Here is a 26,308-nt window from a genome sequence, read left to right on the forward strand (position 1 = left end):
CCTGTTTTGCATAGTGTTTAGTTGGAGAAGAAGTAAGAATAATTGGGTGCAATAATGGTCTGTTCATGCCTGCAAAGTAAAATGAACACATTTACAGGCTCACTTCCTTCTGCTGTTGGTGCAGACTGTTTTACCCAGGCTGATTTGCAGTGGAAGCTTATCTCTAGGTTCTGGCTGTGAGAGGAAAAGTAAATAAGCCCAAGCAATTAGCGTAATGTTCATGCAGGTGCAAAGAGCCTGCATAAAGCCCTATTTACTCTTGTCTTCAAACCCCTTTAATCATCATTGTGGAGCTTAAGTTGTACATGAGGCTTTTGGGTGGTGTATTTCCCAGACAGAATATTTGAGTGCTTCTATTTCACCATAGAGATCCTCAGCCCTAGAGACATATCAGGTACCAAAATAACTCTGAACACCTTCTTTGTCCTTGATGGAATGAGCCACTTCAGTAATGAGTGTCCACTCATTACTGTAGAGTCTCCAAGGTCATTTGAAAGTTCATAGTACTGCTTAGCAGCACTGTAAAAAAAACCAAACAAACATATCTATGTATATCTACATACAATAGATAAGTGTGACAAATGTAAAGTGATGGAAATCAAAGATTACTGAAAAACATCCACACTACCTTGGTAATTATCAGCACATCTAATGAAGTGTAAACCTTTGTGGAAATCAATATACCACTGGGATTGTCTTTTCTGTAATTTAATATTTTTTATAAAATTATTTTTTCCCTAGTGGAGAATTTACTTTTTTTTGCTTGCCCTAATAATATTTTAAAATTAAGCAGTTAAAATGTTGCTGAGAGGATTTCCCAAAAAAGCTTTATTCGTGTTACTGAAGTTCACAATAACTGGTTATTTCTTTCTCATGTGGTACATCCTAAAAGTGAGGGATTTCTCTATTATGTTTAGATTAGTGCTGGCCCAAGGGGATAATTTCAGGCAAAAATACTATAATATTTTCTGCAACAAAGCTCTTCCTTTAAGGACAAAAACATCACAAGGCTATTGAACTGATGCTTGTATTCTCTGGTAGACTACAACAACAAAAAGGCAATTTTAGCCCATTTATTAAGAAAATCTTTAGGTATAAGCAAATAGTTGAGCAATGTGAATATTATGTACTTTATTTTTGAATGAAGGATTTGTCCAGTTGACTCAGTTATAGATTTTAGAGTTCAAATATAGTATTTAATCAGCTAATGTAATCTCATCTATAAATTAGTTCATTGAATTCCAGTCTTGCACTAAGACCAAAATATGTGTTGGCTGAGGAACACCTATGATTTATGCAAGCTTATGTTCTTGTGTGTGTGTTTTTTTTTATTATTTTTTTCCTTAAAACATGCTGTCTCTCAGACACAGAACTTAAAAGTAGCTGAAAATATTGGGCATTGATCATCATCATCCCTGGTCACTCATCAAGCTTTGGCTCCATCCACTACCACAAGCCTCATTAGTGTACATCTTTTGCTCTTGGTGTCTCCTCCTCCCAGGCTGACAGAATAACACATTTTTTGCTCCCAGAGGGTATTTACAGGAAGGACAGAGAAAAATGTTGTTGAAAGGGAGCTGAGGAAATAAGAGAGAAGAGCCATCATCAAGTCAGTCTTTCCATCCCCCCCTCCCTTTGGGAATTTAAGGCCAGCCTCGTGTCTGAGTATTGAAACTGGTCCAGACATATCACTAAGGTGGGTCATATTGGGATTTTGAAGGAGTTGTAGGTGGTTGGATAGAAAGAGGCAAGAAGATGTTCCAGGGGCATCTACACAAGAGTCTCAGGCTTCTGAGCTCTTACTCCCACTCCTGAGGAGTACAGGACTTCACTCTCTTCACTTTCATGTTGTTGACACTCCCTAGCATTTCCTACAAGAGCCCTCTTTGTCTCCCTCCTTCTTTTCCAAATTCCTGTGAGGGCATAAAGAAGGTGGAAGAGGTGAGATGGGGAAAAAGAGGGAAAGAGGATAAAGGGCAGGGAGGGGAGGAGAAAGGAAACTGTGGAGGGTGCCAGTGTGTAAGGTTTCCTGATGCTGGTACCACAGACAGTAGCAGGGACATATGGTTTCTTAAGAAGTGTATTGACTACTGTCCCCCTTCCTCCATGGGCCACACCATAAATGCATTCCCTGAAAAGCATCTTCAGTTTCCCATGTTTGCACTCTGAGCCAGATCCTGAGCCAGAAATCTTCAAACCTTTTCTAGACTCGAGACTTCAGGTTTAGGTAATTTTGCACTCAGTGGTATTATTTACCCAGAATGATGACTGAACCCTGGGAAAATGGTAATTTTGATGATTGTTTGTATGTCATGCAGTAGTTTTCTTCCAATTACTTTTGCATCTACCATTCCAAGTCTATCCAATTCCAAACATGCACTAATCTATATTGTTCTAAATCTCCCTGTTGGTGCGTTCTGTCCTTTTCATGGGGAAGTGATATATCATGTGCCTGAAATCCATGAGTATCTCAGACACATTTCCTGTGCATAGCTGTATGTAAGCAGATCCAGGTACAAGGAACACTACCCAGAGCACCTCACTGGGTAGTTGGTTCTATATTCAGGCCATGAGTAATATCTGAATCACTGCATAATTGCTTCAAAGAGATGCAGAAGACAGGAGGAGAGTAACTAGTGGTCTTCTTGGGAGTGTTTGTAGTTCTGTACTCAATGTATTTTCCCAGTCATGAGTTCATGTTAACTTGACAAGTAAAATGTAAGGTTTATTTGCCCTTTACTTTGGCTTTGTACAAATATATTCAAATTATCCTCTTATTCAAATTATCCTCTTTTATTGGTAAGGCAAATGTAAGGTGTGTTTTCAATTATCATGAAGAAATTAATCTTGTAGACCCCTAATTGCTAAATCTTTTGAGTTACTAGATTTGCACACTTGTTTTTAAAAAAAAAAATCTAAAAAAATAGGGGAGATGTAGTTGAAAAACAAATATGAGTTGTGGGGTTGGAAAATGAAAGTGTCCTTTTCCATCTTGGACATTTTTCATTCTTCATTATGACAAAGCAGATGTCTGAATTTAAGCACAAAACCTAGATGATTCCTGACAGTCACTCATGAATAATCACTATTATGCTCAAGAAAAGGGTGAGGTTTTTGTCTATAACACATTTAACAGAGGCTTAATACAGCACTGCTGAGTTGAAGAGCAGTGACTAAGTTGGAGTTTTTCTTTGTGAGCATACAGCAGCTGCAGAGATCTGTTCTGGGAAGGAAATTTGGTGAACATGGGGAAAGGTGGAAAATGTCCAGGAGAAATAAAACTGGAGTCCATGGAGGTGATAGGACAGCCACACATGGGAACTGGAGAGTAAGGCAGAGGTTCTTCAGATCCAGTTAAGCAGCTTGCAATTCAACACCCACACTTTGAAATAACAGGAAGAGCTTTGCAAACTAGCACCTCCATAGGGTAGATCTCTCCTATGGAATGCATTTTTAACCCTTTTTGTAGGAAAATTGCTGGTGAAGTCACACAAGATAACAGAAGAAGTCTTAGGCTGGATTTAGGTGAAGTGACACTAAAACCCTCATGGAGTGCAAATTAATTGGAATGAATTTAATTGGGACCACCAGTTTATTGGGATATCTCCCGGGGAACAGATTTAGTCTAATGAGAATGGATGGCAATATCTACTGATTAACTGGGAGAGAAGTAGCGTGTGTTGAGCTTAATGGGAAGGGCTCTGGCTAGTCTCAAAATGTGTCCAAGGTTTTTCCTAGCTCAGAAAGATAAGGACTGCTTTTAGTTACCATTGTCAGAAGAGACTTTATTTAGGAATGGATCCTATTCACACTGTTTTGCGTGCAAATTCTTCCTTCCAACAGCAGATTACACAATTGTGATATAATAAGGGAAATCTATATTTTTGAAAAATCCGACCATCTCTCTTCCTGCAGTAAATATAATTAGAGATAGATATGAGGTACTTTAGCAGGGAAAGGAAAAGCAATTCTGCTGTCAATGGGCATAGCAGACAAGACAGGATTGACAGATGCTTGTGATATTTTAACAGCTATATTCCTAGACTTTCTTCACTGTCTGTATCCGTGTGGTGCTAAAAAATTATTCCTACTCTGATCACTTTAGGGACTTATATGCTTAAATTTATAGTGCTATTGAAACCACAGCTAAATCATGTATAAAATTTTGCCTTCAAAGTTCCTTTGAGTCTCATGTCCAAGACACATCTCTTATCCTTGCTTGTAATGACTTTTTGTATTTTTTCCCTTTGAAAAAAAGGTGTTCCTCTAAAATTCTTGGCATCCCTATTTAATATAATTCAGAATTTCATATGCAGTGTATGATGTCATAACTATACCTTAATATCTACTGATGTTGCCCTTTGGTTATCCTTAATTGTTTGCATAAATTAACTTTAAGAGTTTTACTTTGAGTTAAAAACTCTCTCTTAGTAGCACAATGTCCTGCTGAGAAAGTTTTAGTTTTAGATCTCCCTCTGTTTAACTTGGCTCATGCTTAAATATTTGTACTGTTGAATTTTAATTCCTTGTACTGTTCCCTGGGATTGAGGGCAGAAAAGTCTGAGTACGACAATAATATGAGTGATTGATACAGCCTCTATCAAAATTGCCAAGTTCCTAATCTCAACATTTGCAATGTTAATGTTTTTCTACAATATTGTCAGTTATCTTGTCTATTATGGTATTAAATAACTCTGGCTGCCAGAGTCAAGCTGTGCAGAAGTCAGCTACACAGTTATTAAACACATTAAAGCAGAAGATATCAAAAAAGAACATTTTCCCTTCCTCCTGGTACCTTTCATTTGTTGCAGGTGTTTGACTGTATTTCAGGAGTTCTAGTAGAAAAATCCATGTAAACAGGTTACTCTCCAAGGTCCTGTTTTACTGTAAAGACAGCAGTTTATCCCACCATTCTGCTCCTTTTTCATTTCTACTGTCAATTCTTGTTACTTCTTTCCACTTCACAATCCAGTACACTCTTCCAGTGTGAGGCCAGACCTCCTGCTGACAAACTGTTGTCACGGAGAAGCCATTCCTATTTTTTCCCTATCTATCATTTTCCAGACTCCAGGCTGCTTCCATTAAGGCTGTCAATCATCTGAAGACTCCTTGGATTCAACCCCTCTATCTGAACTCAGAGCTTTTTCTTCCCTGTCTCCTCAACCCACTGTAAGCGTGATTTCTTTACTTTTGTATCCACGCTGTCCTCTGTAGGTTAAAAACTGGTCTTGTTTGTAACTGGGCACCTACTGAGGCCATTTTTATTGTGTAGCTCATGCTCTTCAGCTTTCTTGCTCACAGGTGACTCTATGTGTTACCAGGTCAAAAGTACAGTACACATTTCTAATCTAGGGGGAATGTGAAAATACAGCATTTCCTACTCCATAAGAAGTGGTGTGAAATCGCAAGGATTTTCAGGCTTTTTCAGCCTATACAAAGTGTGTGCCACAAAAGAAAAAGAAGGATAAAAGCAGCAACCCCCTGTAGTGAGCCATCCAACCTACTATTTCCTCCAACAGCTGAATGCTGATAGAAACATTTCCTACTCCAGAAGGAGAAATGTGAGGTAGAGTTTGTGATTTGAACAGAAAGTAGGGATCTCATTAAAAAGAAGAATTAATCTGATTACTGAGTGATTTTCAACATGAAAAAGTTGCATGTGAAAGTTGACTTATGTGCCTATATCCATAACCCAGAATTTTGCTATTGAATCCCATAGAATATGTTTAAAAATAGCTATTGAATTTATAATACAGGATCTACCTTAACACAATTAAACCTGATTGTGTAACTCTTCTCTTCAGGCAAATAATTACTTGAAAATGACTTGATGGCACAGTAGCAAGTCCTAAGTAGTTATTTAGAAGACAGTGTCAGGATTCTTGTTCTCTTAGCTGTGTTAGAAAATTTTGACATCATGAGCAAGAGCTTCCCATCCTGCAGTATTAGGGATCTCTGCAGAATTGCTGAGGGCATCTGTTGTTGATGCAGAAGGAGGTAATAGAGTCTGTGTAGGATGGGAAAAGATGTTTGGACACACTGCAAACTCATCACACACCATAGGATACAGCAACTCCCTTCAAAACCCAAGAAGCTGCTACAAAGCTGAGCTGACTTTACTGCATTTTGTAGAAGGAGGACCAGGCCAAGATGCGAGAAAGTGGAGAGACTCAGAAAATTTTTAGGAGGACCTTTGTAGAAATGACCTTCCTCTGAGATTTTCTACAACAGTTGAGACCTTAGGAGAGGATGATCAAAGTCCTTAGAGCTCATCAGATTTTGATTTAAAAACCTGCAGACTTTAGGATGTACAGATACACTTCTGTGGGTGTGCAAAGTCTTTGTTCACTTCAGGTTAAATCTGATCTCTACTTCATAATGAATCCAAGCTGTAACTGTCAGTCTTGGTAAAGGAACTGTTTTTGTTTTAAAAATCACTGCTGGAAATACAGGAACAGCTAAACGAGGAAAGACCAAAATATAATTTTGTACTCTGCTAAATAGAATATGTTTGGAGATGCTGCTTGTACTGTGATCTCTATAACACAATGTCCTCTCACCCCAGCATGTTACCAAGCACTTACTGACATTGAACTTGGAGAATCATACCGGGGATATGACTATATTGTTTAGATAATCTATGTAAAAAGCAAACCCTCTGAAACTCTCCTCATAAATGCCCTAGTGCTGGACAGCTATCTGCTGGTGCTGCAGTGCTTAATAGAGCACCGTGAATATGAAAGCAGTATTTAGAAAAGGAAGGATCTTCACACCCTTGAGAAAAGCTCTGCATACTGAAGTAATGATTCTTGACTTGCTTTTAGTCATTGTGCTGCTATTCCCAGGTTGATGCACTATTTTCAAGAAAATAAGATTTCATGGTATAACTTTTTAATGTCTTGGACTATCTGCTCTACTTAAATTTTAGAAGTCTTTGTCTTTTGTCTTGTGGGGTTTTGTGATTTTATTTTTTAAAGGATTCTTTTAAGTATACTTCTCCTGTAGGACAAAAAGAAGAAACATAGTTATCCAGGGGGAACACAGGGATTCATATCTTTGAATTATGGAGTATCATCATGGAGCCAGGTATTCATCTCCCATAATGTGAATTCATCTCAGCATCTACAAGAAAGTCACTGGATATAGCTGCTTGTCTAGTCTCTAGTCAGTGGAAGAGATGTGCCCAAAGGATGCTTCTGCCTACATGCTTAGACACCTGTTTGAAGGTGGCAGTCATGCTGTAGAGTGTTTCTATCTCTCATTGGAATTGAGGGGAGCCTAGGGACTAGATGAGTCCTTATACTTAATTAATAAGCTAGAAGTAGGAGACATGAGGCATAAGTTTTGTCCTAAGTTCTGACTACTGCTTCTTTGTATTAATTTTGTTAAACTCAAAAAGCTCATTGACTTCACTTGCATTAGAGAACTAAAGCCAGTGCACACCCCTCCATGCCTAGCAGGTAAAATATCAAAGTCATTGTTTAAATTTCTTCTAGTTATATGGACCCCAGGTGCATTACTCTACCTACCTAGTATCTTGCAGCTTATTTCTCTGTATCTTTTTCCTTCCTTTACCTATTCTCTGTGTTTCAGACCTTATGACTGGTATTGAGTGCTGTCAGTTCTTTCTACTCGCTACTTGTACAGCTTCCATTTTATGCAGAATTTTTACTTCTTCTCCTAAAGTTTTTTAACTATAGGTTTCTAGTCTTTTATTCCTGGATGTGAGATTTGTTTTAGCAAAACAATGTGAACAGTAATTGATAAGTGTCTAAAACCTTTTTTCCCAGATGGCTTGGCTCAAAATAATTTCCAAGATTCACTCCTTTGCATTGAAAACAGATATCATTTGTTTGGACTTTATTCTGTGTACCAATATCAAATGTAACAAGTTCATGATCTCATTCTCTTAAGCTACAACTCATTTTAATTCAAAGATGAGTCCCTGCATTTATCATAATGAAGGCAAAGAGCTTCATGTTTAATATAGCATTTTTATAATCAGGAGATTGTTACTATAACTTTTTTAACCACTGTTAAGAAGCTCTGTACTGGCTGTAAATGACCATCAGCATAAGTCATTAAAGCTAAGGATGACAAAATTTTCCCTCCTGTGTGCTACAAACAGCTCTTTATAGAGATTGTGCACAACATGCTCCAGTGTTGTGGTCTGTGGCAGGCGGAGACCAACATGAGATTTACCTCTGCTGTCCATTAATATTTGAGTTATATTCAGGACTACTATTTTAGAGTTGCCAGGCACAATACAGAGTGCTGTTCCCGAGCTCTGCAATCCACTTACTCTATCCCAAACAAGCTATGTTAACCATTTTAGTTGCACAAGTCTTTTTTGTGAGCTGGAGTAATTTTCTGGCACCATTGTACACTGCTTCTAAATCTCCTAGTTTATTACTAGATTCTTAGTTCTGGCATATAGGCAGCTAAAGAGGCTCTTTTCATACAGCTTGGTGGCTTGGTTGTTTTTGTCCTTGACACCTTGATTGTATGGCAAAAGAGAATACTTCTACACCTTTCAATCCCCTTTTTGTTTCCTAGGTTGATGCCTGACTGGTATGATCCACCAGTTTCACAGGCAAGTCTTCCCTGTTTGCTGTAGGTGAATACAGCTGAACCAAGCATCTTCTTTTCCTCACAGCAAATGGATGAGGATTCCACAGAACCCAGATACTCCACCTAAAGCCATATGCCTTGCTATCAGCTCTCTTCCTGCTTTCTATTCTGTTTTCCATCTAGCATAGGAAGGCTCTCTGAGCAGGACTTGTAGTATGAATTGCTCCTGTCTTTCAGCAGGGAAAGGTTTTAGAGACAAAAGAGCAAGCTGGCATTAACACCTGTGGGAGACAAACCATTCAAATTCCTCTTTCTAATCTCTGAGCCTTTAGAACTGGAAAAATCGGCTTAAGGCAGGGTGGAGTGGTTAAAATGCTGAAAGAAACAAGCAGATTCCTGCTTCTTTAGAACTCTCTTCCAAAAGGGCTTCTGGCCTGTATTTCTGCCTCCTCATGGAATATATTCTCACTCTTCATTCTCTATCTCTGTCTATTTAGCCAAAAGAAAAATTCCTGGAAGTTGAGCAATAGAAAGCCGAGCAAGACCATGTAGTGAGGATTTATGAAAAATCTCATTGCAGCAGATAAAGCCAATTACATGTGTCACCAAGGAGTAAAATAAGCCCTGCTCAAATAGAATTTCTTCCCTTGATGTTATATTTACAGAGCTCTTGCGTCACTGTAGCTGGGAACACTGGGATGAAGATGCATTAATATAACAGCATGAAAATTCACAGAGGAGCAGAGCAGGTATTGGGGAATCATCCAGCAGGGAGATAATTCTCCAGTCACCCTGAGAAGGGAAGAGGAGACAGCTGCTTTCCCTGATGTTGCACAGGTCTGTCAGCATCTCTCCTGCCTACAGTCTGCTTCCCTTCTCAGTGTGCTCTAGGAGGAAATGTTTAACTCAAAAAAATAAAGAGAAAAAACAGACATTCAGACGGAGGAGGAAAAGTTCTGCCTTCACCAGCTGCTGGCAGGGGGCTCTCCTGGTTACAGGGTTCCCAGGATTCCAGCCAAGGAAAGAAGGGAATCGCTGCCCTTGGGCTGTCTCCAGAGGAGGGCTTTGCTTGCTCAGCTTTCTTGTGTCAACCCTATAAAGTCACATGGATTGAGCTTTACATGTCAGAAACTTTAGTGCAGCAGGTTGATGCAGCCATATTTTCAATTCTTTGCATTTTCTTACAAGATCTTGGAGACCTAACTAACTTCCCCATTGAGACACCTTTCATTATCATCTTGAGTTGGGTATTGAATGGCTGCACCCTGTTAGAAGAAATTAAATCTATCTTAATAAGATAGATTTAATAATTGGTAACTTAAACTATAATTTGCTTTCCTGGCATCTTGTATAGAAATCATAATTTTACTTTACTAAGCATCTTTTTTCTATTTAGTCACTGAAATATTTCATATCTCTCTGTAGCTATACTAGGAATTTGAAAGAAAAATAGCTAAAATACTTAAACAGGAAAGTACCAGAAGTTTAGATAGAAACATTAAATAATCAGCTAATTTGAGGCAAAAACATGCCAATGTTGTACTGTGTTCACTTCAATTAGTCCCTTCATACAAAAAAATTAGATTTTGGTACAAAACAGGACACATTAGTACTTTAACATCACCCAATATTGGAACAAATTTCACTGAAATTACTACAGTTGCTGTATAAAGAGCCATTCAGTAAATTATGCTTTAAAAAATGCATTGAGAGACTTGGGTGAATTTTATTAGAGGTTTTAATTCAGATTCTCTGTCTAGTAGTTGGGTAACTGTGAAAGAACTATTTATTAATTTAAAGCTCATACAGCTGATTGATGCATGCTAATGAATTTAAGATTTAATAATCATATCTTCCTTAATTGAATTGTATTTGCTCAGACAGAGCATATAATTAAATCAAGTCTTTTGTAATCCTTCTCATGCCAGATTATTCTATGGTACATTGGGGAAGAATAGTCAAAAGTGTCAATTAAGTTAATTTAAGCTCATTGAACAAATCTGTAGTCATGTGAAAGTTTAGTATAGCAATCATTTTCCAAAATAAAGAGATTTATTCTTCCATACAAATGTTTTTTGATGATTAAGAAGTGTATGGACATAGCAAGACTTGAAATACTACTAGAAAGGAAGCAGTTGTAAGAAAATTCAGCAAATTTCTACAGCAGATGGTGAAATGTTTTCACCACATGACCAGAAAGCCACTTTAGACAATTGCTCTCAAATGCTGTTATGGAGAATGAAGATATCAGAGGGAAGACAGAGAAAACAAAGACAAGATGTGCCTAAGAAAGAGAGGAATGTGCCAAAGAAGAGAGGAATGAGATAATGCTTTACTGGACACTTCATTGTGCTGGTGTATACATTGTCAGCTGTTTCCAAGATGCAAGTCCAGAGCCTAGGAAGAGTATTCCAAGACTATAGGATAAAAAAAAAGTGGTTTCAATGAGTGGGAAAAAACAGTTAGAGCTGGGGATGGATTTCAAGAAGACATGGCAAGGGAAAGACAAAACAATAAAGGTATTTCTCAGGAAAGAAATGGATCTGACAGCTGAAATTTTTATAATCTACTTTGCCTCTTTACTAAAAGAGTTGCAAGAGGAGGAGGATGGAGTTCAGGCATACAGATGTTTACTTATTGAAAAGCTTCTTCTGATTGCTGGGGACCTTTTGATAGGATAAAACAACAGCAACACCTGCAGCAGAATCTGTTTTCTGTCCTTTATTTCCCAATACTATAATTTTGTTAAAGATAACATCATGGGGCTGTAGTGTTTTGTCTGAGTATTCTGATATCATGCTCTATGGCATTTCACTTCAAGAATGATTTGCTCTTAATGTCATATTCAACCTTGTATTACAAAGGTCTTATAAAGATTTGTTTCCTTGACTACCCCATGAAATGCAATTCCATAGCTGTAAAAGGAAACAGAAACTTTGACACTGGTGTTCAATTAATAAGGTATAACAGAAAGAACTCTGTTTAGCAAAGTGCTGTCAAGGTTCTGCTTGTGAAGTGAAAACATGCTTTTCTTTCTGTGCAAGTGATTTGTAAAAGAAATGTAGGATGATTACTTTTCCTCCTGGTACAACAAGTACCAGGGTTCATCTTTAGTGTTTCTTCATGGGGGCAAGCCTGCACTGTCTGAGCAGGGTGTGTCACTTCACACAGCACTCCAGCTTGGCACTGACAGCTGCAGGGTTTGCTCCTGATGGGAAATAATGCCAACCTGCATGGCATACAATGTGTAAAAGGACATTATCATAAAATCTGCTTACAACTGCACCTCCTGCTAAAGGTCTTCTTGTCACAGCGTCATCTTGAAATGTTCCTGAGGTTTTCAGTTCAGTGCATGTCCTGTGTCTAACATGAGCTCAGGCTAAAGGCACCTGTCACCTCTCATTCAGGTTTTTTTTTAATGCAAATCCAAGCAGCAAATTTAAATTATAAACAGGGATACTTTTATCTAAATTCAATGAATGCAAACAAACCTGACCCTAGGCTGGGGAAGGGTCCTACCATTCCTGGCCTGGGTTCTGCTTAGATGTGCTCTTTGACATAAAATATGAATGAACAGAGTATCACTACACAGGCTGATTGCTCCTCTAAGCAGGAATTAGCTGGCTGCTCATCTTTTTCAAGTGCTCAGGAATTTGCTCCAGGCACTGAGTATCTTTTGTGACAAAAAGTTTTTTCCCACTTTAGAGCTGTTTTATTTTGCTGACTTAGGACCAGTTCTTGGGAAACCAGCTGTTCTGAGAATCTGTTGTTTATAAATTAACATAATCAGTTCATTACCTAACCCCAATGACAGTAGGACAAACTTGTTGGAAGCTAGAGGGTAGTTTTACTTGCCATCAACTTCCATGGTCTCCTACAGCATTGCAACTGTGCTTGAAAAAGGTGTCTTTCCTATCAGCTCCTTAGAAGCCTCTCTAGCCAGCTAGTCAACCCCACAGCCTGTGCTTTCTACTGGCACTGTAGATGAAGTTGACAAAATGTGCTTTTAGTATTTCCTTGTACCTATCATCTGCCACATTTCACATCAGTGGTATGCCTTGCCTGGATAGAGTCCTTCCTGATAATAAAATTCTAAATAAATTATAGCTGGAGGGAATAGAAATGGTGTTGACTGATACTAATTCCCAGAAGTCAATGTAATAGTACCTTCTGAGGCTATGTTAGTGACAGGAGGTTGAAAGAAGAAATGTTTGTTTCTGGAGGAAAAAAGAAAAAGAAAGAAGTACAGGATTAAATATTACACCTCTAGTGAGCAAAGTGCATTCTGCTGGAGGTACATGCCACTTGTAATAATAAAGAAAACGTCTTATGATGTTGATGATCCTTCATATCTTTAGTACTGTTCTGTGAGCACAAAGTATGCAACCAGAAAAAGAAACTGTACTAATTCATCTTTCTGCATTCCTCTCTTGATTTTCACCTCATAAAAGTCATTGTCTTATTTGATGAATTCTGTAATCTCTCACTTACAGACTAAATGAAATAGTTTTGGATTCTGTAGATGCATACTATTTCCAAGAAAATACTTCTTTTGTATTTAGAGAAGAAATAATGTGTTATGAAGCAGATGATTTATAGTGACCTGGACTAAATATACTGAATGCTATATACTCACTGACTACAGTACTCTGCTTGTTTATGCTTTCTTCCCCCCCCTTTCTCTCTCTCTCTCTTTCTCCCCTGTTTTTGACATTTTCAGTTTATCTGCAATGGGAGATAAGAAGCTGGTATTGTAGATTGGATCTAAGAAAATCTAGAAAGTTCTTTGACATTTTTCTTTAGGCAGTTGGTTTGGTTAGAGAAAACCTAAGAGTTGTTCATAAATGTGCTTCTTGATGACCTTGGCCAAGACATGTCACCCTTCTAGGCCCTGTATTTCACATTCACGTGTGACACCAGCTTTTGTGAAGGACTTGGAGATTTGAAATGCCTGCTACAGAACAACTTTCCAGGCTTATTCTTGTTCTTGCTTGCCCTGCCATCGTGGCAAATTGGCAGATAATCACAAAGGACTGAGGCAATTACAAGAAACAGACAGGTCAAAACCACCCACATCTCACACATATTTCTGTTTTTTCATCTTCTTTGAAAACAACAGATTTTTCTGTTCCCAGCTAGTCAATATGGTATCCCAAGGTATGGTATCCTGAGAGACAAACCATGGAGATCAGGATGAAGAAAATGATTGAAAACCTCAGGTATCAGAAATGCATATCAGTGGCCGAGAGATAAGACACATGTTAAGAAGGAGTTTTGCCATCATGCAACAGAGACAATGTTGGAAGTGAGAGGTGTCCATTGTCACTTTACAGCTTCCTTGGGTTGCTCATAGCTGCGGAAGTTGTCCTACTGAGACAGAGCAGAACAGTCACATGCCTTTTGGAAAAATGGAAAGTAGTTTCCAGAACAGTCTCTCAAGATGTCATATTCATCTAGAGCAATTTGGGAGTGGCTGGGCTGCCTTAGGTGTCTCTTGGGAAGAGGACTGGGCACCCATCACCAACCACGAAACAATGGAGCAACAGTGGGAAGTGAATCTCTGCTCAGAGAGAGTGAAAGGACTGAGAATGTCTGAAAGCCTGTGTGCTCATGCTCATGTTCCCAAATTATCCAGGAGAATTCATTTATTTGACTGTAAAACTCATGAACCTACTCACTCAGAGCTTGTGTAGTTCCTACAGGTGTTAATGTGTGTAGGTCCTATTGCCTATTTGGCAATAGTTTTAACTTGGAATATGAGTGTGAAAAGAGTTAGTGAGAAATTGACATCTTTAGCACAAAGTGCCTGTAAGCACAAAACCATGTAGCCTTAAGTCCCCCTAGAAATGCATTTTTTCAACTGCTATTTTTATAAATTACTTGTTTCTGTGCCATTTACGGTCATTTCCTTCCACGGAAATATTATTTTGCAGTTTAGTTCACAAAGCGCAAACCTTCTCTGGCTTCTGCCTTAACTAACCAACCAGTATAGATTTCTCTTGAAATTCACAGCTGTCTTCACTGAATGTGACTAAATGAGCCTGCCAGGTTGAGCTGACTCTAAACTTTCTTGTCTTTGGGATGCAAATCCTTTTAAGTATATTTAGGCCATCTCTATTTGATTTTCATGGGACATGGGGGAGGGAGAGAAACGTCTTCTTCCATAAAGGAAAGAAAATGAAAAAGATGGGCTTGAAATCACTCTGTTCAAAGTCACTATCAAAGTCATCATGTTCCATTCAAGAACCCAAGGATGCTGGACTTCTGTTTTCCTTATATTTGTGTGAGAAAAAGGATTTCTCTCCATTGTTTTCATCTTTCACTTATGATTTTATCCATATTGTAGTTGTGACTGCTAGGTATCACAAGAGAATTATGTGCATTCTAGTGACTGGTTCAAATTCCAAAGCCAAACAGCTGGTACTTAAATGTTTTTAATGCCTGACTGAAATTTTTCATCAAATTACTCACCACTTCCCATATTCTTTACCTCCCTGGCCCAGATACCCAGCAATCTCCTTCTTTTAAAATAACTTTTCCCTGACACAAGGTCTCAGAGCACCACTTAAAACTGCCCAGCTTGCATTTAATTCATATTTGGATTTCATATTTGGAGGTACTTAAGTAAATATTATGGCCAGAAAACTGGGAAACCCCAGATATTCAAGAGCTTGATAAATAACTTTTAATAATATAAAGTATTTGCTGTACCTCTTAGTCCTCCTCCAGCTCATAGGGAGAGGCAGAAATGGGATGAAAACCAGTGCAGTGCTCAGAAGGTGCAGAATTTCAGACATGATCATCCTTAACACAAATCCCTCTTTACTGCTTGTTTATATAATATATAATTTCTATATTCTATATAATTTATTTATTTATATATATTTTTATTTATATATAATTTCTTCCAGCTTTATGGCAGCCTCACTCTCATCCTGCCTTAACGTAAATGAAAAATCAGACTTTGGTGTGTAATATTGGGAAAGTTCTACGGTAAAATTCAGCTGTAAATTTTGTACATTTTTATTGTAAAAATATAAGATTTTTCATCATGACAGATCATAAAATGTATAATGCACTGTGTGCAGAGGGCTGGTGCTGGCTTTGCAGAGGTGGGAACCAGAGCTGATACCATCCAGCAGTCTGTCTGTCAAACTTTGTAAAAGAGGGATATTTTAGGGTGTTTCTGGATAATAAGGTCTCCTGAGCTCTTTGCAGCTGGATTTCTGTGATCATGTTTTCAAGAACATTCAAAATGCAGATGGGGGAGGAGAAATGGGTGCAATTTTCATTAGCAGTAGGGTTTATTAAGCAGCTATTATTAGGCACCAGTTCTTCCCAAAAGAGGATACTGTTAAAAATCTGGCTTATGGCATTAAAGGTAAAACTACAGAACTAAATGCAACCAAAAACCTTAAAACTTCAAAAGCTTTTTAAAATACATTGCTTAATTCTAGAGAGGATCATATAGAGAGTACAGCTGGATTGAGCTCTTATAAAGGATTTCTTGTGGTTGGGATGACTTGCATAATCTACTTGTAATTGCTGTTTGTGAGCAGCAAGACCATGGAAGAGCTCCAAAAGCTCAAACAAGTGTAAAGGAAAGTGAAGATTACTGATGACAACTGGAACTAAATATCATAAAAACTTTTTGATTGAAGAGTGCTGTGATGGAATTGCAGTGCAAAATGTGAGGACTCTCTTTAGACTTTTCCCACATCTTAATGGAGAAAAGAGTTATTAAGATTAATTATTTAGGCAGACAGCCTGTATGTTCCACTTCTTAACCAGTTCTTACAAGACTAAAGAAATCTTCTCCAGTTGAAGGCACTTACTGCAGTAAGAACAGAAGTTTTATGAGGAATTACAGCAGAATTTTAATGCTGTGCCACATTCCTCTACTGTTCCATGTGTTTAGTCTTGCCCAGTTTAATACAGCAAGCTCTACCCTGATTTCAGGGTTACATTTTTTAGCACTTGGCCAAGTCAGACACCATGGTTCATATGTTATATTTATACTTTAAGTTCTGATGTGACAGAGGTTTCAATTGGATACCATTTGCTGTGATCAGAAGTGTGCTTTCAAATATTTTTAAATATTTTATAGGCTAGCACCCAAAAGGAAGAAGAGCCTAGAAGAAAAGCAACTGCTGCATCAGCTTCTTTTCTGTGACTGCTGATGAATTAATGATTATTTTTTTATATCTCATACCAATAGCAGGCATGAAAGGTTTTAACATTCAGGATACCAAAAATGTTAGAAAAGGGAGGTCCCAGTGGAGTCCTAGATAAGTTGCAATGAGTGCAGACCAGTCACTGGGAGAGGGGGAATTGTGAGTCACCTGTTAGGGCAGGGAGCAACTCAACTCCTGGGAGCATCCCATGTTATCTGCAGGCAAGGGGAGCAAGGGACCACTGCCTGGGGGTCTTTCTTTTCCTGCTTGCTGAATTTGAGCCCATCAAATAGTAAAACGTGTGTGTGTGTGTGTGTGTGTGTGTGTGTATTCACACGTGTGTATGCAGAGGGATGGGATAGGGGAGAGAAAAAGTAAACACATGCTTTATAGATTTGGATTTGTGTAAGGGTAGAGAAATCAGAAGTGTTAGATTTTAGAATGGCAAACTAAACAAAACAAAACAATAAATACACACAGCTGTTCCTCCTAAGCAGGAAGGGGAGAGAAAGGTATCCAAGAGCCCAGTCCACCAGCTCTGCTGATCAACCAGACCAGCTGTTATTTAATTTAAGTGTCTCTGAAGTATTCAGGGCTCTTGGAGTGCCCTGAAAATCAAAAGGTTTGACTTATCTAAATCAGATATGGTACTTTCTTCCTCATCTTTTTCCTTTTAATGGAGTTTCTATTTGACATTTGTTTTGGTTTGTTTTGTGTCTTCAGTTTAAATATTTTTCAGAAAGCAAAGCAGTCTGGAGTTAAGTGGTGTACAGAGCCTGATTGATCTTCCTCAAGCCTCTAAAGCTATCTTCAATGACTGTCTATTAGTGGGATAAAGGAAGGCACAGTGCTCCACAGGACTGGTTTTCAGTTTTTATGTGCTGTGCTGAAATAATTTCTCAAGTATTTAACTGAATGCGGAAACAGCAGTTTAAAAATTCTTTGCTTTGATCTGAAATACCTGATAAAAACACATGGATTTTCTGGAGTCCTCCTTTGGGTGTTTCCATTATTTTTATTTCATTTACCAGCCTGAATGACTCTATTTATCTTTTGTGGTGCATAGGTAATAAATGTTGGGCTACAGGTGAAGAAAAAAATCCTGAAGTGATTTGGGCAAAAAGAAAAATCAACAAAGGAAGAGTGGAGAAAAAAAGCAATTACTTGAGACCAAATGTTATTTATGCTTTTACAATGTTTAAACACGTATTTATGAACAAATGTCAGCTACAGCCCGGCTGTAATTTTGCCCTGTTAGCCAGTTGCAAAAGCTCAGTTCCCTATTCATTGTTAACTATTGAAATAGGATTCTGAGATAAGAACAATGGCATTTTCAAAATTTTGTTTATTAGTAAAGGCTGGTGCCTCTCCTGTATGCTATAATCCGTGCTTACTCAAAATCCATAATAAATTGTTTCCCCCACATCCATGCAATTGCTACCTGAGATCTTTGGAAGTTCCAAATAGTCATTCTTTCCTCTCTAAACATTATCCTCACATTCCTTTGTAGTTTTACCCATAACAGTGAGCACAGTGTCCCAACATCATCAGCAATGAGCCAGGGCCCCAACGGCTTTGCCATTTCTTTTTGGCATCTTCAACTTCTTTTGAACCAGTGGTGCTGTGTCTTGCAATGTGCAGCCCACAAAGGCTGCAGTATTTTCCTCACTTGATTATTAATTGGCCTGTGAGAGTGACATTGACATTGTGGTGGCAGACACATGCAGATTGGAAATTAATATACTGAGCTTGATAGTTATGAAGGAATTTAAAAGTCAAGCCACCCAAACTCTATTAAATGACTTAATAAAAGCTGAATGGAAATAGCTAAGAAGCATGAGAAAATCTTGGATTACCTTATTTAAATTTGACACTTAATGAAAACATAAATATTTAGATCCCATGAAGTTATTAACTAAATTAACCAAAATTATTTTAAAGGTACAATTTGCTCAGCTAGATCATCAGTCTACGCAATCTCTATTTAAATTGGTGGAGCTATATCATTGTACACAGCTTGAGCTCTTCATCATGATATCTTTTCTAAGCATAACTGCTTTTAGAGCTTGAGGGTGTTTTTGTGACAACTACATACATGTTTTTCCAGTGACTTAAGACCACAAAACCACATTTAATATATTAAAAAAGCACTTTTGATAACTTACCATTCTGTAAAGTTTATCCTCCAGATCCTGATTAATTCTTTGTAAGGCTAGGTAATTGTTTTGTATCCTAAAACAAAGATGATATCATGTAACTGAATGCATTGCTTTTCAAGTTGATTTTTTACCTGTATTTTCACATCAGTACAAAACCTTGGCTTGCACTACTCGAATTCTATTTGCTTATCACTCCTGTTACCAGTCAGTGGTTGCCTTTGAAATGCAATTACCACCTGCTCCCTAAGCAAACTTCCAAACTTGTCATATTTTCTTACTATATTTAGCAGCACATTCCAGCAGGAAGTGAAGACATGTTGGTCGTTCTGCACTTGTGTGCAGACACAAGTTACAGCCTAGGAACTTGCACAAGGTAATTACAGTTTTACATCAGGCTCAAGAATAGTATGTAAGAGAGGAAGCTTGAGCTCTAGGCTGAGGCAGCACAAAAAAGATTTATTGTGAAATTGCAGCAGAATCCTAATGACTGTAGCAACATGTGGGCATCAACATGTGACTTAGAAGAGAATATTTCTTCTTTCAACAAAAGTTCAAAAAGTTGCCTGTTTTTTCCAGGAAGTATATTTAGGTAGCTTAGCTGAGAAAAGATGGGTATTTATTTTTATCAGCACTTAGGGACTGAATGAGCTCACAAAATGAGGCTTCCCTACTTATTCCAGAGCAACACACCAAAGAAAAGTTTCAGCCTGCACATCTTTAGATGGTAACCTTGGTATTGTAATGAACAAGCTGCACAGCCTATGGGAAAACCATTGGAATTTTGGTAGTAGCTGTAGCTTTATCTCCACAGAACCTAAGGAGGATAGTTCATTAGTACCCATCACCTCAGCATGATGTATAACAAAGGTAAAGCAAATGTTAGAAGCTCTGCTGTGAAAATTTTGTCTAAATAAATCTGTATGGCTGTACTGATCAATAGGTCAAAGTATTTTCAGCAGTGAGGAGATTTTAGGAAATGTGCAAGTGTTTTCACTGTAAGACTGAACTCAGATGTAATCCACATTTATACAGCAAAACACATTTCCTCTCAGAAATGTGGATCTGGGTGTAGTTTCTGTGGTTATCAGGATGGGACTTGGAATAAAGAAGTCTCTTTGTTTATCATTTGGTTAGGAGTGGCTGCTGAAACTGGAATGATCTGTTTTCCAAACATGCCATAGCCGCAAATCAAAAGGTCCAGCCCACCCTTCTTGGCAATGTGATGCTTATCTCGACTTCTGTTTCCATGGAGATTTTCTTTCCAGTTAAATGAAAAGAATTCTCCATTCAGGGCAAACCAATGGCTTGCAGTGCCCCTCTTAAGGGATCAGAGCTCTGGCTGGGTCTCCCAGCATTGCAATAACATCTGCTGACAGACCTGAGAAGGGATGTCTGTGCCAAGGACATCTGCTCTGTGGATATAAATAATGACATCCCCACGGGTGAACCTCCTCAGGGTACCAAGGGTCAGCCCACAATCAGGGCAGCCATTCCAATGTGCACTGGGGGAAGTCTCAATGTTGCCAGCTTTTACAGATCTGCTGAGCAGAGACTTCCTTCCTGTGAGGAGGATCTGTGATAAATAGTGTTTGCTAAGGTGGTGACCCAAATGGGCTGAAAATCTCTGAGACTTGCACTGTGAGACTTGGTCAGCAATTACCAATTCTCATAGTGCTATTGTGTTTGTGTCCAGGTGACTTAAAGGATTGACTGAAGTTTACAAGTCTCTGCATTGTCCATGCTCCTCACAGCATTTGCCACTAAGCCCCTCTACAGACATTGATTTGTGCAGCTCTAGGTTTACTTGGGATTTTCCCAGCCATTTAGCTGTTAACACCACAGAGACAAGCTTCAGGGCACTCTGTACCCATCTTTTTGTGGTACAGAAGAAAGCAGAGATGATCTTGATACAAGGAGGGTTAAAATGACTTAGCCTGTAGCTACTCAGCACAAATATTTTGTTTTGCTGTAAGGATGCATGCCATGATGCAGGAAGAAAGGATTTAGAGTAAAAGTAACAGTAAAATAGTGCCTTCTGGCTGAGCCTAGAAGTGCCCCAGTATCTTCTCTGTCATGGTTTATAGTTTTTGTCTAGTAAAGCAAAATAGAACAGGTTAAACTCGCTTTGCACCCAGGCAGTTTGTGGTTCAAGTGGAGGTGGTGTAAAAACTGATTTAAACATTAGTACCTGCAATGCCCTAAAAGTTTGCATGGGTTCAAAAGCACTTGCATAACTTTCTGAAAGTAAAGGGGCGAAAAAATTTGGTTCAGGGTTTTTCTAGCCCAAGTACCCCTGTACCACAGGCTGTTCTGCAGTGGTTGCTGATGTGGACAGCTCAAGGGAGACCCTGAAGGTTCCCTTTCCATAACTTTGAGACCATGAATAAAACCAGCAGTAATTGCTGCTTGGATAGCAGACTTATCATGGTAACAATGGGTTTGTTCCTCAGCTTCTGTTTTCACTTTTGCTCTTGATATGGATGATTGAAATGTTAATTTTCACTAATTATTTTTCAGTGACAACACTTCTATGCCATAGATGGTTGTAGAGGGTTTTGCAGGAGTTTATCACAGTCTGCTTCCCGCTTTGTAGCTTCTTTTGCCTTTACCCATCCAATTTTTGCCTGTTGCATGTTTAGGTGAAAGTAACCCATAAACTCTAGTTCTCTAACACATTCATTTTGCGCTGAGAAAATGACCAGTACAATCTGGTCAAAACTTCCAGTACAATCAAATCAAATCTAAAAAAAAATCCACAGTAAGTAGGAAGCTTCAAAAAGTGTTTCTATTGAGAACAGTATACAAAAGTAGTCAAAATAAGCACAAACACATACACATGTACACAAGCACATACACATGCACGTATATGTATAAACCCCAAATTGGAAATTCACTGTGCCAAAAGAAGTGTCAGCAAATGTAGGTGGCAAGGAGAGAAATGGACCCAGAAATACATGGAAGAAAGTGTTTAAGGGATAAAAGAGGAACAGAGTCAGATCAATCTTTAGGCAAAACTGTAAAATAAAGAAAAGGGGAAATAAAAAGTAGGGAAAATTATTCAAATTTGAAAATGATCTGATGAACAAATGGTAACTTAACCTTGTTTGCAGAAAAAATACACCCAGATAGCCTGAACATTGTGAAGTATGAAATATTTTAACCTTGTAAATCTGGCTTTGAAAATAAAATGAAGGGTAGGTTTCACTATGCTGTAAAATTGCTATAAGGATAAACATATGTGATTTGATAACCTATTATCATGTGTTGATGCATTTTTGTGTCGTTCATGTCATTAGGAGATACTCATGTGACTTCAAGTGCACTTATGTGCATCCATTAAAAAAAGGTTTAGATTCTTGACCAAATAAGAGTCAAATGAAAAATATTCTGACCATATTGAAGATGTCAGGTGTCTGTGCTCTAACCCACACGACAGCACACTCCTCCCTGAGGCTGCAGATCACCACTGAAGAGGGAGTCTGCAAAAGCCTCTATTTCTCTGCTTCCACTCAATCTCAAGCCCTCTTAAGGCCAATAAATACATTTAGAGTAAAGCTTACTCTTGGGCTGACTTTCTTTAAAGAAGAGAATTTCTTCTCGAGTGCAGTTAGCTTTGAAAAGTGACTCTTGAAAGAGTAGCTTCTTGTTCAAATTTTCTCTCTCTGTTATCACAAGTTATACTAACATTCTTATGAAAACAATAGTTTTTCCTCCAGGATTCCTGTTCAGAACACCCCTTCAGTCTGTGAAATGTCTTGCTTTTGGTGAAATAATTATATGTGTGGGCTAATCTCAGTGCTAAATATAGGCTTTTGTGAGTTTACTTCTCATGTCTTAAAATAACTCCACTTTATGTTAAAAGGTAGAACAGGGACCTCATCAAGTAGTTACCCAGGGCAAGGCCTCAAGGGAAAAACCCAAAGTGAACTTTGGAGTCCAGATGTGGTTCCAAGTTTGGATTTTGAAATTTTTTAGATTTTAACTTACAAAAGCTGTGCTGACCAAGTCAGATAAGGGACCACTGCAAGGAATATGAAATTCCCTCTCTTTTCAGTCACTTTTCAAAGCTGAACCTATGCTTTACAGTTATGCTTTTCAAATCTAGTTTGCACTGTTCTCCCACTGAGAAAAAAGAAAGAGGCCATCTCTGAATGTTTGTAGAGAGGTTGAAAACTTGACCATTGAACCACACAAGTGACCTCCTCTCCTGAGTAAAATTGGGGAAGCCTAACAACAGCACAGGCAATTCTGGGTAAATTAAGATAAAGACTTTCAGAAAGGATTACAAAAGGACAGTCATTCAGCCTCTTGGAAAAAAAAATATTGCACTTTACAGAAAAGAAAATTTAATAACAGAAATGTTCTCCAGTGTACGAGTGGGATCTTGTTTCACAGGGCCTATTCATCTGTGGGGGGATGAATTCTCTCCCTGTGCAGTGAATAAAGGAAGAGACACATAATTGAAACTAATTCTACTTTGTTTTTCTCGCATTGATTTTCCTCTGTGACATGTTGCTGACAAGCTTTTGGATGACAGGTTTTTTTCAGACATTATACTTCTCCAGGCTGACAAATCTAGATGTTCCACTTGCAGGATGCCTTGCTATTCTCAATAGAAACATTTTTAAAGCTCACCTCGTAAAATATTTTTGGCTTCCATTATGATATGTCTTCAGGGGAGTAATCACCTGCCTGAAACATAATTTTTAATATAAGTTTTCTTCATAATATGGTACAATGTTCCATTAGAATATTGGAAAGTCAGTTCTGCTAACGTGGTGTTCTGTTATGAGTGCTAGACTTGGCTGTGAGTCCCTGGCCCGAGTTTCAAAGGGTGCTTAACTCACTGCTGCCCAGTGCAGTTGATAAGAGGCTTTCTACTGACCAGGGAGCCCACCTTTTAACTTTTAACAGAAGTGGGATGGACAGCCCCTCTGCTGCTTTATGGCAGCTCCCCAGATTGATGCTTCAAGGGAAAAGAGCACCAGTGTTCCCTGCCCTGGAATGTATCGAAGCAAAACTACATCAAGAATGAAGTTACTTTCAGTGGCTCTGCTCTAGGTAAAAAAATAGGAAAAATATATTGACAAGAAAAATACATGGAGAACCTCCAGACTGCTCTGGATAGATGTGTGCAAATTTCAAAATCACCATGACATCTGCATATTTCAGTCTTATTTTGAGAAGCATCCCCAGTTAGAGAAGCATTTAAGTTATTAGACCACACTAGGCTGTTTCCTAATTTGAGATCTTACAGACCCATCCTGTTTAAAATTTTCATTAAATGGTTTGGTTAACTCAGTTTATTGGTGTTTTTTTGTCATTGTTTTGGTTTTTGCCTTCCACAAGGAATGAAAAATATTTCTTTGGGTATTGCCCTGGAATGATTTATTCTGAATTTCATTTTGAGTCATCCAATGAATTAATCAAATAGTTCCATTAAGATAGCAGTTTAAGAAAGGCTCACAAGACATGCAAATACATTCCTGTATAAGTGGATAATTCTAGTTTCAGAAGTTTTGAGAACAAATGCAAAAGTGGATATTAAGAATCATGATAAATTTAGGCTAAGTCTACAAACCATTTTAATCAGTGCTAGAAATGTCAGAAGCACAAGCTTAACATAATTTATCACTAACATTAACTGGGTTCCCCTTTTGCAACAGCACTGTACCACAGCTACAACAGTTTTAAATAATAGCTTTTCAGCAGCATTCCATTCTGCTTGGAAAAAGTAAATTATTTGCTGTACTATAATGCAAAATGCCTGAATGTTGTTTCAATTGAACATAGTCTCAGCTTTGAGTAACGGAGAGCCAAATTCTATTCTCTTGTATCAGCGCAATGAAGTCTAAACAAAGAAAATGTGCAAAGTCATTGAATAAAAGATTTATCTATATATATAGAGAATAAATAATATATGTATATATATATGTAGTGGGTTTATAACATTTGTATGTGTAATGCCATCTGGCAATACCCCACATGTACATTTATACATAAATAATTTTATATTTGCACATATATAGGTGTATTTCTAGTTGCATATTTGCTTTTAGTACAGAGACATCTTACATATCACATGTAAATAACTTTATGTGGCCTTCAGGTAAATGAAATCTATATATTAAATACAAAACACAATATGTAATCAATAAATAATAAATCATGCATGTTTGCAACTGTGTTTGCTTTTGCTTACATCCACCTTTTATACAGTCACTCTTAAAATTCTAATAACTCTATTTATTTCAAAAAGTTCATTACTAACCTTCTCAGTTTTTCAGTTACTTTTTCAAGTTCCTCCTGAGCACGTCTCAATTCTATTTCAAGATACTGACGTGTAGAGTCAAACTCTGTTTCAAGCATTTCCAGCTTATGGGTAGTGTACGATAGGCGCTTTCGTAATTCCCCCTTCTGTTCTTGCAAAGTACTAGAAAAACAAAGACCACAGCTGTAGAATTTAGCTGCTCTCAAAAAGCTTTTCATGATCCACTCTTTGACCAGTTCCCTAGAGTATAGCTCGGCCTCGAGCCAGAAAAGTGTGCTTCATTTGTTTACTGCACTTTGAAAATCTTCTGATTCAGACAGCTGGCTATCTTCCATCTGTCCTTCCTGGTGCATTTATTGCTACTATCTCATTAGCCAGAATGGAATATGTTGCGAAAGAATCTTCATTAAAATACAAAACACAGATTAGAGTTTGGTTTCACACAAGATCTTCCATTTAGAATTATCTTACCATACTATGACTGAAGCAGCAGGTCTCTATAGAGCAGCAACAATCAATTATGCAAAAATATTTCCTTGCCTAAAATCCAAATTAAAATTCTGTGGAGGAAGAAATTTTTGTCGCATTTGATTCCTTTTTTTGAGACCTTATTGTTCAACATTTCATCTGGAGAATGGTAATTAATAATATCACAATTTTAAGGTTGGAGATCTTTCCCTTTTCTCCCCATTTATTTGGGAGCCAAGGCTTTCCAGACTCAGATGTAATCCCTAATTTTTCACAGTTCTTTCAGCACTTATGCCCTGATTGTAAACTATCTTCAGTTTCAGTCTTACACAAAACAAAGCAGGAGACTCAGGAGAGCCACCTGGCATATGCCTTCTTATCTGCACAATGGAGTTTTTTGTATCTTTGGCTATTTAGCCTGCAAGCTCTTCACTCTTCCAGCATGTTTGCCAGTTGAACAGCAGGATGGGATTCCTGCCAGAGCTGGGATCTCTGGAGATTACTGGAACTTGGTTCATACACTGCAAATCTCATTGTGGAGCTGATCTCTTGGCTCCAAGTGGGACCTCTGAGGCACTGTGGAACTGGGGTCTGCCAGCACCTAGACATAAAGTGCTACCACGGGATGCACTGTGAATTACCTTGCTTTTTTTTTTTTTTTTTTT

At 38.1% G+C, this 26,308-nt stretch overlaps 1 protein-coding gene across 1 annotated transcript in view; it reads right to left on the minus strand.

The window, feature by feature from the left end:
• The window catches only part of BEGAIN (brain enriched guanylate kinase associated), a 154,707-nt gene that overhangs the window by 32,932 nt on the left and 95,467 nt on the right, over nucleotides 1-26,308 (minus strand). The window contains exons 4-6 of the mRNA XM_041399078.1: nucleotides 25,176-25,337; nucleotides 23,540-23,596; nucleotides 18,911-18,977 (exon numbers count right to left, since the gene is read on the minus strand). Coding sequence (XP_041255012.1) covers nucleotides 18,911-18,977; nucleotides 23,540-23,596; nucleotides 25,176-25,337 — 286 coding nt within the window. The remainder of the gene's footprint in view (nucleotides 1-18,910; nucleotides 18,978-23,539; nucleotides 23,597-25,175; nucleotides 25,338-26,308) is intronic.

This window comes from Onychostruthus taczanowskii, unplaced genomic scaffold, assembly GCF_017590055.1.
Source record: "Onychostruthus taczanowskii isolate IOZ18803 unplaced genomic scaffold, ASM1759005v1 scaffold1, whole genome shotgun sequence".
Classification (NCBI taxonomy): Eukaryota; Metazoa; Chordata; class Aves; order Passeriformes; family Passeridae; genus Onychostruthus; species Onychostruthus taczanowskii.